Genomic DNA, 22,561 nt, shown 5'->3' with positions numbered 1-22,561 from the left:
TAAAAGGGGTGTCTGACAAAACCCAGACCCTGACACCCTGATCCACAAGAACAGGAAAAAGAGTCAGACTGCAAGATGAGATAAGGAGCTGGAATACACAAACAAGATGCAAAGACAAAGGCACCACAGGATAAAGGAGATTCCTCGGATCCTAAGCAGGAAGAAATGGATGTGAAGTCCCAAAAAGCGGCCAAAAAGACTAAAAGGTGCATGGAGCTAATTGTAATATGAAGTGAGGACAGGCGGGGTTAGGAAATGAATATGTATTAGGTGTATCGTGTAAACCTGGTCTGTAAAGGATAAAAAGGGAAAATCAAATCAGAAAGGGGTGCATGCTTTTTGGAGGAGATATCCCCATGCACCTCAGCGCTGAATAAATTCATACCTGCTCTTATAACTACTCTGTGAGTTACAGGGTTCCTTTTATTCCACAAATCAGCAGCAGTGTTTATTGGGACCTGGCAGTGACTCCAGCCTTTTTCCAGGGAATCTCTCTGTGCCACAGAAATCTCATCCCTGGCTCCTATCAGGGCCAGGCCCAGCTCAGCCCATGCTGCGATGCCCAAACCCAGCCCATTTCCTGCACACTTTTCCACAGGATCAGTAAATCCACCTTCCCCCTGCCCCATCCTTTTCCTTCCCTGCCACACCCGTAGCCCCTCTCACACACCATCATCACCCCTCACCCGTAACAAGGAATTCTGGCTCAAGAAACATGGATTCACGTTAGTTTTCCTTAAGATCTGGATGTTGAAAGGCTCCAAACCTACAGTGTTTCCTGTGGATCTTGGGAACCAGGGCCCTGGAGCCCAAGAGCCACCTGTGCCCTGCCACAGCAGGAAAAGTCAGATTTTTTTAAGTTCCCTGAGGTTGATCCAGCTGCCATCACCCAAGCCCCAGGAATAAACAAAGAGAGCGGATCGATGCTGTTAAAAACATGGAAACATCCCAAATCCAACCCCTGGGACATGCAGGATTTTTGCTGTCACTGGCAAAAATAAATTTTAACAAAATGAGACTTTGGTTCACTCTCTGCTCATCCAGGTTTGCTGGGGAAGGGTTTGGTCTCCTTTGCTGCTGAAAGCCAAAGGGAGGTTTGGGAAGAGCGATGTGATTCCTGTGGGATTTAGGGATGATCAGTCAGTGGGATGGGCTCAGGGGATGGATGAGGTCCCAGAGCCTCTGCTGGATCAGGCACAAGAACAGGAGTTTAATGGAAAAAGGGTTTTCCCGTGTTTTTCTAATGGAGAAATGCAGCACAATCCCTTTCCCTGGAATACCGGGCCTGGAGCTGCCGCATCCCTCAGTCCTTGTACCTGCCCAGGTGCTCACGGGCAATGATCACTCGCTGGATCTGGGCTGTGCCCTCGTAGATCTGCAGGGAAAAGCAGAGACAGGTGAGCCAGCAGCTGGGAAAGGTGTTTGATCAGAGTCTGCACACCTGTGACCCCTCCCTTCGCCAGGCCAGGGGGCAGGGAGAGGGAAAACTGGGAATAATTAGTGTGACAATGAGCTGCAAGAGGCAATAAACACATACAGGTGTGTGTTCGGTGCAGGAGGGATCCAGGGATCCCCCAAGCACAGCCCAGGCTGGCTCTAGGACAGCAGAATGTGGGGATTTCAGTGTTACAGCTCCCTATCCTGAACTTGCTTTGGCAAATCACTCCCATACCTGCAAATCCACTTTCTCTGCAATCACAAAATCAGGATAATCTTCCCCAAACTGCACAAAGCTTCTCCGTGAATTGTAAGGTCCAATCCCTTTCCCAAGTTTTTGCAAGGGTGGAGGGGAATAGGAAAAACACCCCAAAATTTCACACTAAATCAGAGTAATCTGAACAATTTCAAAAGCTCAGCATGCCTGGCCATGCACTGACAATGGAGCCGTGTGATGAAGGGTGGGAAAAAACAACCCAAAATGGGAAAAGAGCCCAGTTCTGACAAAGTCTGATATCTTACTCTGTTCCTCCCTGGCAGGACTGAAATCAGGACTGAGAACTTTTCAATTCCAATTCTGACGAAGTCTGATATCTTATTCTGTTCCTCCCTGGCAGGACTGAAATCAGCACTGAGAACTTTTCAGTTCCAATTCTGACAAAGTCTGATATCTTATTCTGTTCCTCCCTGGCAGGACTGAAATCAGCACTGAGAACTTTTCAATTCCAATTCTGACAAAGTCTGATATCTTATTCTGTTCCTCCCTGGCAGGACTGATATCAGCACTGAGAACTTTTCAATTCCAATTCTGACAAAGTCTGATATCTTATTCTGTTCCTCCCTGGCAGGACTGAAATCAGCACTGAGAACTTTTCAATTCCAAACATCTGCTTTGTGTCCTTGGAGAGGGAAAAATTCCTGGCTGATGAGAACAGTTGGAATTTTGAAGTCAGTTGTAAAAGGAATGTCAGCCATCTGGAATCTCAGCAGCTGTGGTCACTTGCTGATAGGTCAGGGCCCCTGTGTGTTCCCTGAAACCTGTTTGGATCAGTTCCAGCCAGTCATGGTTAATGCTGGAAAGAGGGAAAAGGTGAAGGTCGCTGGGTTTCCTAATGAAATCAATTCGTTCCTGCTGAATAACAAACTTGAACCAACAGAGGAATTCTGGCATGGAATAATTTCTTGGCAATAACACTGCAGAAAAAGCACCGGGGATTAGGGATGTCTGTGGGCTGAAAATGAGGAAATATTATGTTCTTTTGGAAAAGAAACCAATAAATAAATATCTGAAGAAGTGAATCACCATGGGTTGTGCCCCATGGCTGTTTCTGCATCACACAGAGGGTAATTAATGCTTATTAATTAATCTATGGGTGGCATCTCAGCCAAAGCACCTGCCCAGTGAGTGGTAAAATGAGAACTTCCCTGATTTAATGCCTTTCAACACCAAACATTTTTATCCTGTGCCCATCCTGATTGCAATTAATCATCAATTAATTACTTTGTATTGACGGAGACCCCTCACTCTGCCCCGCTCACCTGATAGATTTTGGCGTCCCTCATGAGCTTCTCCACGGGATATTCCGTGTTGAAGCCATTGCCCCCAAAGATCTGCACAGCATCTGTGGCCACCTGGTTGGCGACGTCCCCGGCGAAGGCCTTGGCAATGGAGGCGTAGAAGGTGTTGCGGCGGCCGGCGTCCACCTCCCAGGCCGCTCGCTGGTACCCCAGGCGGGCCAGCTCCACCTTCATGGCCATCTCCGCCAGCAGGAACGCCACGGCCTGGTGCTGGGAGAGCGGAGATCCAGCGGGTGAGCCCCAGAGGGCTGCGGCACCACAGGAGAAGGAGGCTTCTGCTGGGGATCATGGAATCACTGGGGTTCCACAGGACTGCTAAGGTCTTCAAAGGCAATGACACCACAGGAGAAGGAGCCTTCTGCTTGGGATCATGGAATCACTGGGGTTCCACAGGACTACCAAGGTTATCAAGGGTTGAGGCACCACAGGGGAAGGAGGCTTCTGCTTGGGATCATGGAATCACTGGGGTTTGACAGGACTGCTAAGATCATCAAGGGCAATGACACCACAGGGGGAGGAACCTTCTGCTGGGGATCATGGAATCACTGGGGTTCCACAGGACCACTAAAGTCATCAAGGGCAATGACACCACAGGAGAAGGAGGCTTCTGCTTAGGAATCATGGAATCACTGGGGTTCCACAGGACCACTAAGAGATCATCAAGGGCTGCGGCACCACAGGGGAAGGAGGCTTCTGCTTGGGATCATGGAATCACTGGGGTTCCACAGGACTACTAAAGTCATCAAGGGCTGCGGCACCACAGGGGAAGGAGGCTTCTGCTTGGGATCATGGAATCACTGGGGTTCCATGGGACCGCTAAGGTCTTCAAAGGCAATGACACCACAGGGGAAGGAGCCTTCTGCTTGGGATCATGGAATCACTGGGTCTCCACAGGACCACTAAGATCATCAAGGGCAATGACACCACAGGAGAAGGAGGCTTCTGCTGGGGATCATGGAATCACTGGGGTTCCATGGGACCGCTAAGATCATCAAGGGCAATGACACCACAGGGGAAGGAGCCTTCTGCTGGGGATCATGGAATCACTGGGGTTTGACAGGACTGCTAAGAGATCATCAAGGGCAATGACACCACAGGGGAAGGAGGCTTCTGCTGGGGATCATGGAATCACTGGGGTTCCATGGGACCGCTAAGGTCTTCAAAGGCAATGACACCACAGGGGAAGGAACCTTCTGCTGGGGATCATGGAATCACTGGGGCTCCACAGGACCGCTAAGATCATCAAGGGTTGAGGCACCACAGGAGAAGGAGGCTTCTGCTTGGGATCATGGAATCACTGGGGTTTGACAGGACTGCTAAGATCATCAAGGGCAATGACACCACAGGGGGAGGAACCTTCTGCTGGGGATCATGGAATCACTGGGGTTTGACAAGACTGCTAAGGTCATCAAGGGCTGCGGCACCACAGGGGAAGGAGGCTTCTGCTGGGGATCATGGAATCACTGGGGCTCCACAGGACCACTAAGAGATCATCAAGGCCAAGCCTCGCCCTGGCACCATCATGGTCATCACTAAACTGCGTCCCCAAGTGCCACCAGGATGAGGACTCCGCCAGAGCCTCTCTGGGAATGAATCTTCCCTAATAGATAATATTATCTTCATTTCTTAATTTTCAAATTCAGCGCACTGGGGAAGTTGTGTCCAAGGAGCTCTGTGGAATCGGGGTCTGTGCTGGATCAGACTTTCCCATGAGTAACTCTAAACACACCTCCAGGATGGGAACCCTGCCAGAGCCAGGCTTTTCTGGGAATGAATCTTCCCTAATAAACAATATTATCTTAATTTCTTAATTCGCAAATTCAGCACACTTGGGAAGTTGTGTTCAAGGAGCTCTGTGGGATCGGGGTCTGTGCTGGATCAGACTCTAAACTCACCTCCACGATGGGTTTCCCGAAGGTTTTCCTCTCCAGCGCGTACCGCGTGGCCTCGTCGAGCGCTCGCCTCGCCAGCCCCACGGCCCCCGCTGCCACCTGGGTGTGCAGAGCGCGGGGTGAGCAGCAGAAATTCCCCTTTCTTTGGTGAACAGCCCATCGCCGCTACTCACCGGGGGCCTGGTCTTGTCAAAGGCGCCCATGGCGATCTTGAAGCCGGCGCCCTCCGCAATCAGCACGTTCTCCTTGGGGACACGCACGTCCTCAAAGACAATCCCGCGCGTGTCCGAGCAGCGCTGGCCCATGTTCAGCTCCTGGAAAAGGCAGGTGCCACTGGGTCAGATTCTTCCCAGGTACAACCAATTCTCTCCTTTATTTCGCTTAAAGAATAAAAGGAGTTTTTTTATCTTAAAAAAACACTTCAGTTTTAGCTAAAACACACCAGAAACAAGAAATCCCAGTTTGGACTGCCCAGCCCAGTAAACCTATCACACCTGAGCAGGTCACTGCTCACTTCTGGGGCTGGAATCCCTCCTTTGGCCTTTTCTGGTTCAATTTCTCCTCTGGAGGATTTAATTCTACATATAATTAAATTCCATCCTCTCACATGGGAGAGAAAACGGTCAAGAACCCACTTGCAGCAGCTGTGAGACCCAAGCGTGCTGCCAAAAGACAAATTCATAAATAAATCAGGTTTTCAGGTTCCAAATGTAAAACCAGGGCCTCCATGGTGCAAGAGCAGCTGAAATTGCAGGAAAATGGGGAAAATTCTGCCAACACCTTCACTCCCCCTGGACATCCTTGGGAGTTCCATGTTCTCAAAGGTGCTTTTGCAGCTGGGTGAAATTATCTGCTTTAAGCCCTTCTGAGTAATTATTTATCTGAATTCATAGAATTATAATTCTGTTGTCTTTAATTATATTTATATGATTATATGTAATATAGAATTAGGTATAATTCTAATGATCTTACATATAATTTGCTTATATAATTTAATTTGTATATTATCTATTATATAAATTTATATATGATTATATAGACAATATAATTATTACATATAATTATATGTAATTATATGTAACTGTTATATATAATTATGTACAATTATTAAAGAAAAGTTAAGAAATATATATGTATGTGTGTATATATAATAATATAATATAATATAAATAATATAATATAATATAATATAATATAATATAATATAATATAATAATATATTAAGAATATATTAATATATATTAAGAATATATTAATAATGTATTAATATATATTGATAAGATATAGAGATAATATAAGATAACATAATGTATAATATAATGTATAATATAATGTATAATATAATGTATAATATAATGTATAATATAATGTAATATAATACAATATAAGACAATATAATATAATACAATATAATACAATATAATGTAATGTAATGTAATATGATATAATATAATATAATATAAGACAATATAAGACAATATAATATAAAATATAATATAATGTAATATAATGTAATATAATATAATATAATATAATATAATATAATATAATATAATATAATATAATATAATATAATATAATATAATATAATATATAAAATAATAATATAAGGTATAATATATAATATATAATATATAATATATAATATATAATATATAATATATAATATATAATATATAATGTAATATAACATAACATAATATAATATATAAGATAAGATAATATATGTAAATATCATTATTACATGAGTCTTATGAACAGTTTCTGGGCGCTGTGAGAATTCCAGTCTCCCTTTCTATCAGCCCTGACAATGATTTTCATTTCCTGGCAATTATTGAGTTTCTGTCTGAGGAAGGAGCAAGACGTGCTGCTGATTACCTTCCTGCCAACCTGGATGCCAGGGCTGTCGGCCTCCACGATGAAGCCCGTGAAGGCTTTGCTGGCCGGGGCCCGGGGGTCAGGATCGGTTCTGGCCAGCAGGAAATACCTGGGGAAGAGAAGGATGGGGTTCAGCTCATCCCCAACAACCTCGTGGCAAAACTGCTGAGTGCTTTTGTTCATTTTGCACTCTACAGGAAATTGAGTAGTAAGGTAATGATCCCTTTTAATTGGTCCTTCCCAAAGGGAAAAACCAAAATAAAAACAAATGAGGGGGAAGGAGTGCAAGGAATGGCAGTGTTGGCTGGGCAGCTCTTCCTGCAAAATCAAATTTTCATGCAATTCACTCAGGTAAACCTGCAAAGCTTTTTCACCTTTCCCATGTGTTGTAAGTCTCAATATCCCACTTAACCTCAATATAATATAATATAATATAATATAATATAATATAATATAATATAATATAATATAATATAATATAATATAATATAATATAATATAATATAATATAATATAATATAATATAATATGAAATAATATGAAATAATATGAAATAATATGAAATAATATGAAATAATATAATATAATATAATATAATATAATATAATAAATAAATATGCCAATTCCCAGCACATCTCTAAGGATTATTGTACAGGGAATGCAGCATTGTGTCTGAGGGGCCTATTCCTCTCAGTTGAAAATATTTCCATTTTATTCTTGCCGGTATCATTAGCAAATGGAATTTTTGTGTTGGCAATTGCTGTAAATTCCATCTCGAGGAGTCAGGAATGTGCTGGGAGAGTCTCTGTGGTGGTTCTGCCTTGGGCAGGAAATTAAACAGTGAGAAAACCCAATTTCCACAGATAAGTGTGTAAAGTTTTTCCTCTTGGACTGAGAAGCGTGTTGGGGTGGGGAGAGCGTCAGCCCCGAGGAAGGGTCTGTGCTGCCCTCCCCGGACCCTGCAGCACAGCCCGGGGCTCTGGGACTCCTTGGAAATGTTTTACCTTCAGACAATTAAATCCCAGAGTGTTTCTGTGTTCCCTGTGAGTGGGAAGCTTTCCCAGCTGAGTCAGGAGCAGCTGATCGCTGTCTGGCAGCCAGGGCTCAGTAACCTGAGCGTTTTGTTGTTGTCTGTGAGTAACTCCCTGTCCCAGAGGGAAAGAGGAGGGAACCGCGTCCTGTTTCAGCCCAAATGAAGGGAGCTGTGACACCGCCAAGCTCTGATGGCATCAGCCCATTCCCTCTCTGGGCACCCACAGCAGCCTCTTCCCACTTGTTTTTGCTCCTCTTCATCAGTTTTTTGGTTTTGCCCCACCATGAACTGATCCAAGCTACACTTGAAAAGAGTAAAGCCCCAAAACATCTGCAGTGCATTGGTAACATCATTGTGTAAAGAAATGAGGCTGCAGAGGTCTTCGAGAAAAGAAAGAAAATCATCAAAGTTCTCCTGAAAGCCGGTTTCACCATCAAAAAAAAAAAATAAATTAAGAGACCTGCTAGAGAGATCCAGTCCCTGAGGATAAAGTAGCAAAAGGAACAGATGTCATCAACAAGATCACAACAATATCTCCACAAACCAACAAAAAAGAAACACAAGCTCTCCTAGGGGCCGTAAGTTTTTAGAGAATGCACATTCCTGACTACAGTCAAATTATGAGCCCTCTCTACCTGATCACCCGCAAAAAAACCACTTTCCAGTCGAGCCCTGAACAACAAGAAGATTTTGCTCAGATCAAGCAAGGAATCGCTCGTGCAGCAGCGCTTGGCCCAGTGAAGAACTCACCAGTTGGCCTTCCCACCGTTGGTGATCCACATCTTCTGCCCGTTGATGATGTACTCATCGCCTTTCCGCTCCGCCCGCGTCCTGATCCCGGCCACGTCTGAGCCGGCGCCCGGCTCCGTCACGCAGTAAGCCTGGAAAAACAACCCCCAGATCCCAAGGAATTCACCCTTTTTTTGGGAAAAAAAGGTTTGGGAAAGCACAACGTCACGGCCGAGCGCTGGGCAGTGACCGAGCCACGGCACACAAGTGTCAGAGGCGCTTCTGTCGTTAATTAATGACTAAGGTAATGGATTCCCTGATCAAACACACATCAAGGGTTCCTCTGCCATTAATTAATTAATCAATGGGATTCCCTGATCAAACACACACCAAGGGTTCCTCTGTCATTAATTAATTAATCAATGGGATTCCCTGATCAAACACACATCAGGGGTTCCCCTGTCATTAATTAATTAATCAATGGGATTCCCTGATCAAACACACATCAGGGGTTCCTCTGTCATTAATTAATTAATCAGTGGGATTCAATGATCAAACACACATCAAGGGTTCCCCTGTCATTAATTAATTAATCAATGGGATTCAATGATCAAACACACACCAAGGGTTCCCCTGTCATTAATTAATTAATCAATGGGATTCCCTGATCAAACACACACCAAGGGTTCCTCTGTCATTAATTAATTAATCAATGGGATTTCCTGATCAAACACACATCAGGGGTTCCTCTGCCATTAATTAACCAATGGGATTCCCTGATCAAACACACATCAGGGGTTCCCCTGTCATTAATTAATTAATCAATGGGATTCAATGATCAAACACACATCAGGGGTTCCCCTGTCATTAATTAATTAATTAATCAATGGGATTCCCTGATCAAACACACATCAGGGGTTCCTCTGCCATTAATTAATCAATGGGATTCAATGATCAAACACACATCAAGGGTTCCTCTGTCATTAATTAATTAATCAATGGGATTCAATGATCAAACACACATCAGGGGTTCCTCTGTCATTAATTAATTAATCAATGGGATTCAATGATCAAACACACATCAAGGGTTCCTCTGTCATTAATTAATTAATCAATGGGATTCCCTGATCAAACACACATCAGGGGTTCCCCTGTCATTAATTAATCAATGGGATTCCCTGATCAAACACACATCAAGGGTTCCTCTGTCATTAATTAATCACTGGGATTCCCTGATCAAACACACATCAGGGGTTCCTCTGTCATTAATTAATTAATTAATGGGATTCCCTGATCAAACACACATCAGGGGTTCCCCTGTCATTAATTAATTAATCATTGGGATTCAATGATCAAACACACATCAGGGGTTCCCCTGTCATTAATTAATTAATCAATGGGATTCCCTGATCAAACACACATCAGGGGTTCCTCTGTCATTAATTAATTAATCAATGGGATTCAATGATCAAACACACATCAAGGGTTCCTCTGTCATTAATTAATTAATCAATGGCATTCCCTGATCAAACACACATCAGAGGTTCCCCTGTCATTAATTAATTAATCAATGGGATTCCCTGGTCACACTCACACACATCAGGGGTTCCCCTGTCATTAATTAATTAATCAATGGGATTCCCTGGTCTCACTCACACACATCAGGGGCTCCTCTGTCATCCTGCCCAAGTATTTTTTCTGCTGCTGCTCGTTCCCAGCGATGATCACAGGCATTTGCTGGAAGGGAATGTTCAGGGCATTAACCCATCACCTCAAGGGCCCAGAGCCCAGTTTGGAACACCCAGAGCCCAGTTTGGAACACCCAGAGCCCAGTCTGGAGGACCCAGAGCCCAGTTTGGAGGAACCCAGAGCCCAGTTTGGAACACCCAGAGCCCAGTTTGGAACACCCAGAGCCCAGTTTGGAGGAACCCAGAGCCCAGTTTGGAACACCCAGAGCCCAGTTTGAACACCCAGAAGCCAGTTTGGAGGACCCAGAGCCCAGTTTGGAACACCCAGAGCCCAGTTTGAGGACCCCAGCCCAGTTTGAGGACCCCAGCCCAGTTTGGAGGACCCCAGCCCAGTTTGGAGGACCCCAGCCCAGTTTGAGGACCCCAGCCCAGTTTGGAACACCCAGAGCCCAGTTTGAGGACCCAGAGCCCAGTTTGGAACACCCAGAGCCCAGTTTGGAACACCCAGAGCCCAGTTTGAGGACCCAGAGCCCAGTTTGGAACACCCAGAGCCCAGTTTGCGGACCCAGAGCCCAGTTTGGAGGACCCAGAGCCCAGTTTGAGGACCCCAGCCCAGTTTGCGGACCCAGAGCCCAGTTTGCGGACCCCAGCCCAGTTTGAGGACCCAGAGCCCAGTTTGCAGACCCAGAGCCCAGTTTGAGGACCCCAGCCCAGTTTGAGGACCCCAGCCCAGTTTGAGGACCCCAGCCCCAGTTCTGGATGGGTGCAGGACCCACCCCCAGGGAATTTGCCTCGATGGCCGTCTGCACCCCGGTGCATCCGTACGCCAGCTCCTCTGTGATCAGACACGCCTCGAAGCTGCCCAGCCCCAGCCCACCTGTGGGGGGACAGGAGGGGATGCAGGGGGATCTCAAATGCAGATTATTAGTGATTTACAAGCATTTATTATCCCAAATGTCGCCCATGGGCACCGAGTTCCAGCAGATGTTCTCCCTAAGGAACGCCTCGGGAAAGAGCGTGCTGCCAGATCGGGATTTTTGTTTTTTATTTGTTTGTTTCCATTGAAGTCAGATGATTTAAAAATCACATTTCACCGTTCTCATGGGGGTTACTTTTGTGCTCAAGGTGGGACAAGTGGCATAAAATGGCCAGAAGGTGCCAGCAGGATCTGTCACAGCTTTACATCTGAGAATTCCCTGGGGAGCTCTTGGGAGGCAGAGAAAGGCCCCTCTTTCTCAAAACAATGAATTATATCCCTCAAATCCCTTTTTCCAGAATATTAATACATTTTACCTGGGAAGTTTGAATCACTTCTTCCCTTTCCTGTGCCCATCTCTTTTCCCATTTTGAATTTCATTTGAACACTTGGTTCCATGACCTTCTCCCACAGCTCTTCACACCAGCCTCAACTTTTCCCCAGCCACCATCAGTCTCCTCAATAGTTCCTTTTCCAGGCTACACGTGGATATCCAGCCAAACTGTGCTGATGATTTCCCACTATGAAACCCTGATGGGTTTTCAAATTCATTCCTGAATTTCAAGTGTTTTGCACCCACCCAGCCCCTCTCTCTCTGCGCTGGGGGTCAGACAAGGGGACCTTTAAAGGCTGCTCTTGATTCAGGACTCTCAGGCTCTGCTGTAGAAACTCAGTTTTTGATGCCAGATGCACCAAACCAGCCAAAAAGACTCGACAGGGCCTGCTCTGGACACTTCTCAACTTTACTTTTTCAGGTAAAACGGGGAGTCTGAAATGTAACCTTTTTATCCATGGTTATGCACTGGCTGAACTCAGCTAAACTGCTCACAGGAATGAGCCCTTAAATCAGCTCCAGCCTTAGGCAGGATCAAAGTAAAGCCTTAAACTCCTGACATGGGGATCATAAGAATTGGGATCAAGGGAGAAAACCTGGCCCTAAGTTATTACAACAGGAGTTATTTCCTCCCCTGATCCCATCCAGCCTCCTCACACCCACCTGCCCACAGATTGCTTTGGGATTACTCCAGTGTGCAACAGGTAATTTTATATGTAATCCATAATTTCCCGCTGCCATCTCCCCCAAGGCCTTTTCTTTGGTTTATTTTAGGGATTAAAAGGGATCACACTCACCACAGCTCTCTGGGATGTGTGAGTTCATCAGCCCGAGCTCCCAGGCCCGTTTGATGAGTGGCACAGGATACTGAAAAATCACAGGTTTTTTTTTTACAGGGAAAATCACATTAATTATCACAGGTAAAATTTCAAATTTTGAGTTAAGAAAAAAATCTGGTTTTTTCCTCCTGTGGAGTGGATTTACCTCCCCAGTTCTGTCATACTGTGCAGCCACAGGAATTATCTCCTCCAGAGCAAATTTCCGGGCAGTAGCTTGGAATTCCTTCTGTTCATCTGTCAGTTCTGTCGAAAAAATAAGGTAAAATAGTCACAAAGAAACTCAAATTCCTCCTTCCCTCTGAACCTCCCTGAGCTCTGAGCAACGCCCACAACAGCATTAAAATGATATAAAATTATTATAAATATAAATTATTATATAAATATAAATTATTAATATAAATTATAATATATATAATTAATGAAAAACTACTGGACATGGAGCAGAAAGTGCCAGGTAATAAAAGGCTTTTACCAAAACCATCTGTCAAGCATCTGCTGCTGCCCCAGAGAATTTGCTCAGGTGTGGAGAAATTTTCTGTGTCACATCCCAAGACCCACCAGGTTCCCCTGGTGCTGCTCGTGGTTATTCTAATGGTTTAAAAGCCAACAGGGGATCATGGCTCAGTGCTGAGGCTCTGTGTACAGTAAAAAAAAGCTCAAGGCAGTTCCAAAAAAAGAAAAAAGTCTCTGAAATATCATCCCCTGCCACGGCTGTCCTGAGCTGGAGAGAAAAAGGGATTTTTGTTTTCAAATAGTTTTTATGAAAATAATAGAAATCTATCCCAAATAAACATCTGTCTTGGGAATTCCTCCTGAAATTCCTCCTGAACTGCAGTGCTGTTGCTTGGGTTTTTTGGTCAGTTGCTTCGTTGGGGTTTGTGGTGTTTTGGGGGTTTTTTTTCCTGTTTATTTTGGTCCTTTGGTTTTTCTGTCCCTCCCTTGCCAGCCCTGCCGCACTCACCGAAGCTGAAGCCGTGGCCAGGTTTGCTCAGGTGCACATTTTGGGCAGGTTTGCTGGAGCACGACCTCCAGCCAGGCCAGAGCAGGCTCCGGAGCAGCTGCAGCACGAAAGGAAACAGAGAAATTAAGAATTAGAAAGAGATGCTTAACATCTCTTAAATTAATTTTAAATATATAAATATATATATTTATATTTTTATATAAAATATATAAATATACAAATATATACATTTAATATATAAATATATACATTTATATTTATAAATAAATAATGAATATATTAAATATTTATAAATATTAAAATGCTATAATATATAAATATATAAATATATAAAATATATTTATATATAAATATATCAAAATATATTTTTATATAAAAATATATATAAATATATTAAATAAATTAATTTTAATTTAACATTAAAAGAAGTGTTTGACAAAAACCATACCCTGACTAAATCAGGAAAAGGCTCAGACTGCAAGATAAAGAGCTAGAATACACAAACAAGATGCAAAGACAAAGACACCACAGGATAAAGGAGATTCCTCGGACCCTAAGCTGGAAAGAATGAATTTAAAGTCCCAAAAAGTGGCCAAAAGACTGAAATGGAGCTAATTGTAATATGAAGTGAAGACAGGCGGGGTTAGGAAATGAATATGTATTAGGGGTATTGCATAAACCTAGTCTGTAAAGGATAAAAAGGGAAAACCAAATCAAAAAGGGGTGCGTGCTTTTTGGAGGAGATATTGTTATAAATGATATTGTGATACTGGCTTTTCACAATTATTCTGATAAATATATACAACATGCTTTCGCTATATTCTTTTCTCTCTTTGCAAGTTATAGGCTTAGATAGGAATTCTGAATGGTAAGGATATGTTTCATCCAGACAAGGCAAGATAACTCCAACAGGCACGACAATGGGAGGATCAAACTGTTTTTAACCCTTTGCTTTATTTCTTTTGTCTCCTAATTGTCTTTTTGTTTATATTAAACTTTTTATAATTTATTAAGCGAATCTCGTTTTTAATAATATCCCCATGCACCTCAGCGCTGAATAAATTCATACCTGCTCTTATAACTACTCTGTGAGTTACAGGGTTCCTTTTATTCCTCATGTCACCGTGAGAATGAGGGAATATCCCAGCCCAGAATGAGGGACCTGTCCTAAAGCGGCCCCACAACACAGCAAGGGACACAAGCTGTGACAGGCGACACTCAGGGGGAAAAGGAACTGTCAGAGAACACCGAAAATATCTGTAAAGGCAAAAAGTGAACTGTGGGGAGAGCTGGGATTGAGCAGGGAGTGCTGAGCTCCTGAGTCAGAGGGTGTGCACAGCTTGGGGGTGTCCACGAGGTAAAGTTTTATCTCTGGGGTTTTCACTGTCCTTTCTTCACCCATGTTTTCTCTTTTTGCCTGAGTTTTCTTACCAAAGGGCTGCCACAGGTGTGTAAGGAAAACAAAACACCACCAGAGCAGGAAACAACCCTCCCAAAGTGTTTTAGACATTGTTTGAAGTGTAACTGACAAAAAGATGAGGTAGAAAAAAAGACAGAGTATTGTAATCATGGGGGGTTTATTTGTTTGGGCTTTGATTTGGGTTTGGTTTTGCTGTTTGGGGTTTTTTTTAAGGATGATCCAGCCCTCTGCAGCATCTCCACCAAAAGGTTTAGACAAAAAATTGGAAAAGTCCAGAATTCCCAACAAGGCTGAAGGTGACACCCTCCCCACACAAAGGAGTTGCCAAGTTTGTAGTTGAGATGTTCAGTCTCGGAGGTCAAGGGCATCACTGAGGTGACTCTGGGCACAGCTGAAGGTGACACCTGGCCAGGGGGACCTCCCCAGGGGAAACACGGAGTGACAAGAGTCCAAAGCTCTCACACAGGGGTGAGGCACTGGAGCAGCCTGGTCTAGCTGCTCCAAGTTTGCATTGGGGTGCGACTGGCGGTCTCTGAGGTCCCTCCCCACCCAAACCAGTCTGGGATTGTGTGTGAGGGTTTGGGCAAGCATCTGCTCACTCCATCAGCCTCACTGTCCTCACTCCACGCTCAGATCCAGCTCCTCGCGCCTTCCACCTGCTCTGCCCCCACTGAACCTCAAATCCCAGAGCCAGGAATATCATCCATTAAATCCATCCATTAAATCCCCAGCCCCCAGGGCCAGCTGCCCCCGCTGCTCCCCCTGCCACCAGGACACTTGAGAAAGGTGGCCATGTCCCACCGGGGGACACTGGAGGGACACTGAGGGGACACTGAGGGGACACTGGATGGACACTGAGGGGACACTGGATGGACACTGGAGGCACACAGGAGGGACACTGGAGGGACACTGAGGGGACACAGGAGGGACACTGGAGGCACACAGGAGGGACACTGGAGGGACACTGAGGGGACACTGAGGGGACACTGAGGGGACACTGGATGGACACTGGAGGGACACTGGAGGGACACTGGAGGGACACTGGATGAACACTGGATGGGACACTGAGGGGACACTGAGGGGACACTGAGGGGACACTGGAGGGACACTGAGGGGACACTGAGGGGACACTGGATGGACACAGGATGGACACTGGATGGACACTGGAGGGACACTGGAGGGACACTGAGGGGACACTGAGGGGACACTGAGGGGACACTGCATGGGCACTGGAGGGACACTGAGGGGACACTGAGGGGACACTGAGGGGACACTGAGGGGACACTGGATGGACACTGGATGGACACTGGAGGGACACTGAGGGGACACTGGAGGGACACTGGATGGACACTGGAGGCACACAGGAGGGACACTGGATGGACACTGAGGGGACACTGGAGGCACACAGGAGGGACACTGAGGGGACACTGAGGGGACACTGAGGGGACACTGAGGGGACACTGAGGGGACACAGGATGGACACTGGATGGACACTGGAGGGACACAGGATGGACACAGGATGGACACTGGAGGCACACAGGAGGGACACTGGAGGGACACTGAGGGGACACTGGAGGGACACTGGAGGGACACTGGAGGGACACTGGAGGGACACTGGAGGCACACAGGATGGACACTGGAGGGACACAGGAGGGACACTGGAGGGACACTGGATGGACACTGGAGGGACACTGGAGGGACACTGGATGGACACAGGATGGACACTGAGGGGACACTGGATGGACACTGAGGGGACACTGAGGGGACACTGGATGGACACTGAGGGGACACTGAGGGGACACTGGAGGGACACAGGATGGACACAGGATGGACACTGAGGGGACACTGGAGGGACACTGAGGGGACACTGAGGGGACACTGGATGGACACAGGATGGACACTGGAGGGACACTGAGGGGACACTGAGGGGACACTGAGGGGACACTGGAGGCACACAGGATGGACACTGAGGGGACACTGGATGGACACTGGAGGGACACTGAGGGGACACTGAGGGAACACTGGATGGACACTGGAGGGACACTGAGGGACACTGGATGGACACTGAGGGGACACTGGAGGGACACTGGAGGGACACTGAGGGGACACTGAGGGAACACTGGATGGACACTGGATGGACACTGGAGGGACACTGAGGGGACACTGAGGGGACACTGAGGGGACACTGGAGGGACACTGGAGGGACACTGAGGGGACACTGAGGGGACACTGAGGGGACACTGGAGGGACACTGAGGGGACACAGGAGGGACACTGGATGGACACAGGATGGACACAGGATGGACACTGGAGGGACACTGGAGGGACACTGAGGGGACACAGGAGGGACACTGGATGGACACAGGATGGACACAGGATGGACACTGAGGGGACACTGAGGGAACACTGGATGGACACTGGATGGACACTGGAGGGACACTGAGGGGACACTGAGGGGACACTGAGGGGACACTGGAGGGACACTGGAGGGACACTGAGGGGACACTGAGGGGACACTGGAGGGACACTGAGGGGACACAGGAGGGACACTGGATGGACACAGGATGGACACAGGATGGACACTGGAGGGACACTGGAGGGACACTGAGGGGACACAGGAGGGACACTGGATGGACACAGGATGGACACAGGATGGACACTGAGGGGACACTGAGGGGACACTGAGGGGACACAGGAGGGACACTGGATTGACACTGGATGGACACTGGATGGACACTGAGGGGACACTGAGGGGACACTAGATGGACACTGCATGGACACTGGAGGCACACTGGAGGGACACTGAGGGGACACTGAGGGGACACTGGATGGACACTGAGGGGACACTGGACGGACACTGGACGGACACTGAGGGGACACTGAGGGGACACTGAGGGGACACTGGATGGACACTGAGGGGACACTGAGGGGACACTGGAGGGACACAGGATGGACACAGGATGGACACGCCAGAGCCGGTGCCCTTCACCTTTCCCCTAATTCAGGAATGACGGCAGAACTGGAAGCGCCGCCGCCGTTCCCGGGCAGGGCGGCCGATAGATCCCGACCAAAGGAACCTCCCCAATTTCCCGGGGGTCTCGCACGGACCCCCGAGGGAGCAGCGGGCCCCGAGCCCCGGGAGAGGAACGGAGCAGCGCGGGAGGGGCAGCGCGCACCGAGCCCGACTCGGGACCCCCGGCACTGACGCTGCCAGCGCCGCCCCAGCCCCGGCGCGACCCCGGCTCCGTCCTAAATCCCCCCCGTGCCCCCCGTGCCCCCCGTGCTCCCCGTGCTCCCCGTGCCCCCCGTGCCCCCCGTGCCCGCCGTGCCCCCCGTGTCCCCCGTGCTCCCCGTGCCCGCCGTGCCCCCCGTGCCCCCCGTGCCCGCCGTGCCCGCCGTGCCCGCCGTGCCCCCCGTACCCCCCGTGCCCCCCGTGCCCGCCGTGCCCCCCGTGCTCCCCGTGCCCCCCGTGCCCCCCGTGCCCCCCGTGCCCCCCGTGCCCCCCGTGCCCCCCGTGCCCCGCTCACCCGGCTGAGCGCGGACATCGCTGCGGCGGCTCCAGCGGAGCGGAGCGGGGCGGTCACGGCACCCCCGCCCCCCGAACAGGCGCTGCCCCCCGAACGGAGCCGTGCGAGCTCCTCCTCCTCCTCCTCCTCCTCCGCCCCGTTCTGTCGGGATGGCAGAGAATCGGCTGCTTTGATTTCCCTGTGAATTAACTTTTGCCGGGTGAAATGACCTCGCCGTGGGTTCGGGCGAGTTTGGGTTAATGCGGCAGAAACGGGCCCGGGTCCCTGCCTTGGGCAGGCACTTCACGGGTTAAAGCAGCAGGTTAAAAGAGCTGTTCGTGGTCTCACACAGGCTTTGCTCCGGTATCGGTGGAGATGGGAACGGAGCTGCGGCACCAGGAGCGGGGGGAGCCTCAGCCTGGAGAAAAAGAGACCCGGGAGAGAAGGTTCTGGCTCTCTACAGCTCCCTGAGCCGGGAGATGGTCCGGCTCTGCTGCGAGACAACGAGGACAGAACAAGGGGAAACGTCCTCAGGCTGTGCCAGGGTGGTTTAAGTTGGACATCAGGAATAATTCCTGCGTGGAAAGGGTGGTCAGGCCTTGGAAGAGGCTGCCCAGGGAGGCGGTGGAGTCCCCATCCCTGGAGGTGGGGATTGGGACATTTATCATCAGGGAATGGCTGGACGCGGCACCCGAGTGAGGAGGCGGTGTTTGGTCAAAGGTTGAACTCTCTGATCTTGGAGGTCTTTTCCAACCTTAGGGATTTGAAGATTCTAGGACTTTTTCTCCCTGTAGTTAAGAAGAAGTTAATTTGTAACTTTATGTTATTCCAATGTTTAATGCAGGTTTTTCAGCTGTTCTTCCTGGTTTAAATCCAGCCTCAATCCCACGGGGTGTGTGAGTTTGGGGCTGTTAAACATCCCCTGTGCAGGTTCTGCTGCACAGGTCACATTCCTGATTGTCACTGGCAGTTCCACTTCTGAGCAGCCCAACTTCTGCCCATGGATTATTTATCCCTTACTTGCAGTGCTTCCTGCATACCTCAATATTCCTCAGGTGATTTATCATCACACAACAGCCCCAGGATGCAGAGACATTTCTCCATCACATTTAAGAGGAAGGTTCAGGTGGGTTTTCTGATGAGCAGCATGGATTTCACTGGAGTTCACTTGTTGGAGTCTGAGATACAGAGTGTGTGCCCTTGTTTCTAATACTTAGTTCTAGGATTCAAAGAAACACTGAATTTCATATGACATGAAATTCGTGAGCATGTTTTCATGGTGATACATGAGAACAAATGTTAAAGTTAGATAGGAAAAGTGTGTAAGTGTGTAGATTAGAAAGTTTCTTAAATCACTGGGTGAAAAAGCAGTTTAGAGAACAGGAGACAAGTTGGAGGATTTAGGGTGTTGTCTCTTCTTTCTTCTTCATGTTCTTTTCCTAGGGGTTTTTGGGTAGTAGTAAATGATTGGATAGAAAATGCCACAGTGCAGCACTCAGGTGTTGGGTCATTGGGTCACTAAGAAAAATAATTGAGTTGGCATCTGTTAATTGGGTAAATGGACATATAAAAGACCTTGAAGAGGATCTTTGTTCGCCATTTTACCCCTTTTCTATCATAGTGCACATAGCTCCTTGTACCTTGTAATGCCGATAAGGAAAAAATAAACAACTGAGACCAAAACTGCCTCCCTCTCGTCAATCTTAGTTCAAAGGGAAAAAGAACCCAATCCAAAAGTCCCTAAGGAGACATTCAGCAACCAGGATCAGACTCCCCAGAACCACAGAGGTAGGCAGGGAGCTTCTGTGTCCCTATGGAAAGGTAATATTTCCTCTCTTGGGTCACAAACAGCTGCAGCTGCTCCAGGTGCCTGAAAACCTGTAGGGAGCGCCCTGCCCAGGGGAGGGATTTTGGGAAAACGGGCAGAATTGAGATGCTATTTCCAGGTGCCTTCAAGACCAGTATCAACAACTTTCCTGGAAGGAATGAGCTCCTGAGATTTGTGTGAGCTGGTCCAGGGGAGTTTCGAGACAGTCCAGGTGCAGAAGGCATTAATGTGGGGAAGTGGGAATGCAGGTGCCAGTGTGGCTCAGGGATCACAGGGTGGGTGCTGGTCCTGGGATCAGGGATCACATCCACAGGGTGGGTGCTGGTCCCAGGGATCACATCCACAGGGTGGGTGCTGATCCTGGGACCAGGGATCACATCCACAGGGTGGGTGCTGATCCCGGGATCAGGGATCACATCCACAGGGTGGGTGCTGGTCCCAGGACCAGGGATCACATCCACAGGGTGGGTGCTGGTCCCAGGGATCACATCCACAGGATGGGTGCTTGTCCCAGGGATCACATCCACAGGGTGGGTGCTGATCCCAGGACCAGGGATCACATCCACAGGGTGGGTGCTGATCCTGGGATCAGGGATCACATCCACAGGGTGGGTGCTGATCCTGGGATCAGGGATCACATCCACAGGGTGGGTGCTGGTCCCAGGGATCACATCCACAGGGTGGGTGCTGATCCCAGGGATCACATCCACAGGGTGGGTGCTGGTCCCAGGACCAGGGATCACATCCACAGGGTGGGTGCTGATCCTGGGATCAGGGATCACATCCACAGGGTGGGTGCTGATCCCAGGGATCACATCCACAGGGTGGGTGCTGGTCCCAGGGATCACATCCACAGGGTGGGTGCTGATCCTGGGATCAGGGATCACATCCACAGGGTGGGTGCTGATCCTGGGATCAGGGATCACATCCACAGGGTGGGTGCTGATCCTGGGATCAGGGATCACATCCACAGCGTGGGTGCTGATCCTGGGATCAGGGATCACATCCACAGGGTGGGTGCTGATCCTGGGATCACATCCACAGGGTGGGTGCTGATCCTGGGATCAGGGATTGTGCTCATGGGGTAGGCTCTGCTGTGGGATGGACGTCCTGTGCAAGGCAGCTATGGGTGACTACCTGTTGGGAAGGTAGAATTAGAAAGAAATTATAAATATGACTCTTTAGCCAGAGGGGCTAAGGAAGAAATACAAATGAAAGCACGGTTTGAATAATTCAAAGAAAACGGCCTGGCAAACCAGAACACATTCTGTCCCCCAATAAAACTAAGCTGGGACCCCTCTCCCCAGACTTATAAGGAAAGCTCTGAAGGACCCTGAGATAACTAAAAATATGCAAAAGCAGCGATTTCTATAGGTCACACACAAATGTTACTGTATTAGTATACTTATGAAGATTGGTTAGTAAAGGAATAGACTATTCAAAGGTATAGGGTATATAAGTAATTGCAAAAGAGAACTCTCTCTCTCTTGGTTCTCTTTGTCTCTCTTGTTTTTTTAGCCCTCTTGTTTTTTTAAGCTCTCTTTGTTCTCTTAAGTCTCTCTCTTGCTACGCTCTCTTAGCCCTCTTGCCTCACTCTTTTTACACTCTTGCTACTCTTTTCCCCCAGCTCTCTCACTTCTGTTCTGTTCCTCTCTTTCTTAGCAATCTTAAGTCTTGAGCTCATGTATTCATATTTTATCCCGTTCTGTATTGTTCTCCCCGAGCCTGCTTTGAGCTCTATCTGCTGGCTCGTAGCAGACTCCCTCTCTGTCTCTCCCCCAAGCCCTGAAATAAACTTCTAACACCTAACTCGATTATAGAGGTCTTTGCCGTGTCTCAGACCATCCCCAGAAAGCGTCTCCTAGGACTGCCCTGTGTGTGTCTGTCTGTCCTGTGTCTGTCGGTGTCCGTGGGGTTCTGACACACCTGACAGGGCAGGCTGAACCTGCCGAGGGAGAGGCTGCAGCCCTATAGGGCTGGATTTGCTCTGGACACCCACTCTGCAGCTTCCTCACCTGCACCTGGCTGCTTGAACCCAGCTCCTGTGGGGCAGGATCATCTCCTCCGCTCGCCTGGGCTTACTCCTTGCTTTGCTGAGCGGTTTTTCAGCAGTTTTGCAGCGGTTTTGCCCCCAGTTCTTTGTCAGATGGAACACGGACACTCTTCTCTGGGCATCCACAGAGAGTAAAACAGGCATTGCTCAGGGAATGGCTCCCTGCAATGTCCCCTCCTTCTATCTGAAGGGCAGAGGTGGCTCACAGGTGGCTCAGAGGTGGCACAGAGGTGGCTCAGAGGTGGCTCACAGGTGGCTCACAGGTGGCACAGAGGTGGCTCAGAGGTGGCACAGAGGTGGCTCACAGGTGGCTCAGAGGTGGCTCACAGGTGGCACAGAGGTGGCTCACAGGTGGCACAGAGGTGGCTCAGAGGTGGCTCAGAGGTGGCACAGAGGTGGCTCAGAGGTGG

General features: G+C 48.1%; 1 protein-coding gene across 3 annotated transcripts; it reads right to left on the bottom strand.

Annotated features, from left to right (window-relative positions):
* Window positions 1-405: 405 nt before the first annotated feature.
* On the bottom strand, window positions 406-18,857 carry LOC111936802 (medium-chain specific acyl-CoA dehydrogenase, mitochondrial). Of its 3 annotated transcripts, none has more exons than XM_086871830.1 (13): window positions 18,619-18,857; window positions 18,292-18,432; window positions 13,346-13,442; window positions 12,530-12,627; window positions 12,343-12,412; window positions 11,012-11,112; window positions 10,204-10,284; window positions 8,569-8,699; window positions 6,786-6,894; window positions 5,081-5,221; window positions 4,911-5,006; window positions 2,977-3,225; window positions 406-1,375 (listed from the first exon to the last, which is right to left on the bottom strand). In XM_086871830.1, the coding sequence occupies exons 2-13, from the start codon at window positions 18,307-18,309 to the stop codon at window positions 1,304-1,306; spliced, it is 1,263 nt and encodes a 420-aa protein (XP_086727956.1). In that variant the 5' UTR covers window positions 18,310-18,432; window positions 18,619-18,857; the 3' UTR covers window positions 406-1,303. The 3 variants fall into 3 exon arrangements, with proteins under 3 accessions (XP_086727956.1, XP_086727955.1, XP_086727957.1); XM_086871829.1 differs by lacking the exon at window positions 18,619-18,857 and adding an exon at window positions 13,794-13,835 and having other exon boundaries at window positions 18,292-18,398; XM_086871831.1 differs by lacking the exons at window positions 10,204-10,284; window positions 11,012-11,112; window positions 12,343-12,412; ... (2 more) ...; window positions 18,292-18,432; window positions 18,619-18,857 and adding an exon at window positions 10,142-10,160.
* Window positions 18,858-22,561: the final 3,704 nt, after the last annotated feature.

This window comes from Cyanistes caeruleus, chromosome 37 (assembly GCF_971803275.1).
Source record: "Cyanistes caeruleus chromosome 37, bCyaCae1.hap1.1, whole genome shotgun sequence".
NCBI lineage: Eukaryota > Metazoa > Chordata > Aves > Passeriformes > Paridae > Cyanistes > Cyanistes caeruleus.
This window is presented reverse-complemented; position numbering and strand designations above follow the sequence as displayed.

What these genes read in the sequence shown, in the direction of transcription:
- LOC111936802 (XM_086871829.1), bottom strand. An exon ending in AGTATGACAGAACTGGGGAG is followed by an intron (nt 12,413 to 12,529) that starts GTAAATCCACTC and finishes GTGATTTTTCAG; the next exon opens with TATCCTGTGCCACTCATCAA. An exon ending in TCGAGGCAAATTCCCTGGGG is followed by an intron (nt 10,285 to 11,011) that starts GTGGGTCCTGCA and finishes ATTCCCTTCCAG; the next exon opens with CAAATGCCTGTGATCATCGC.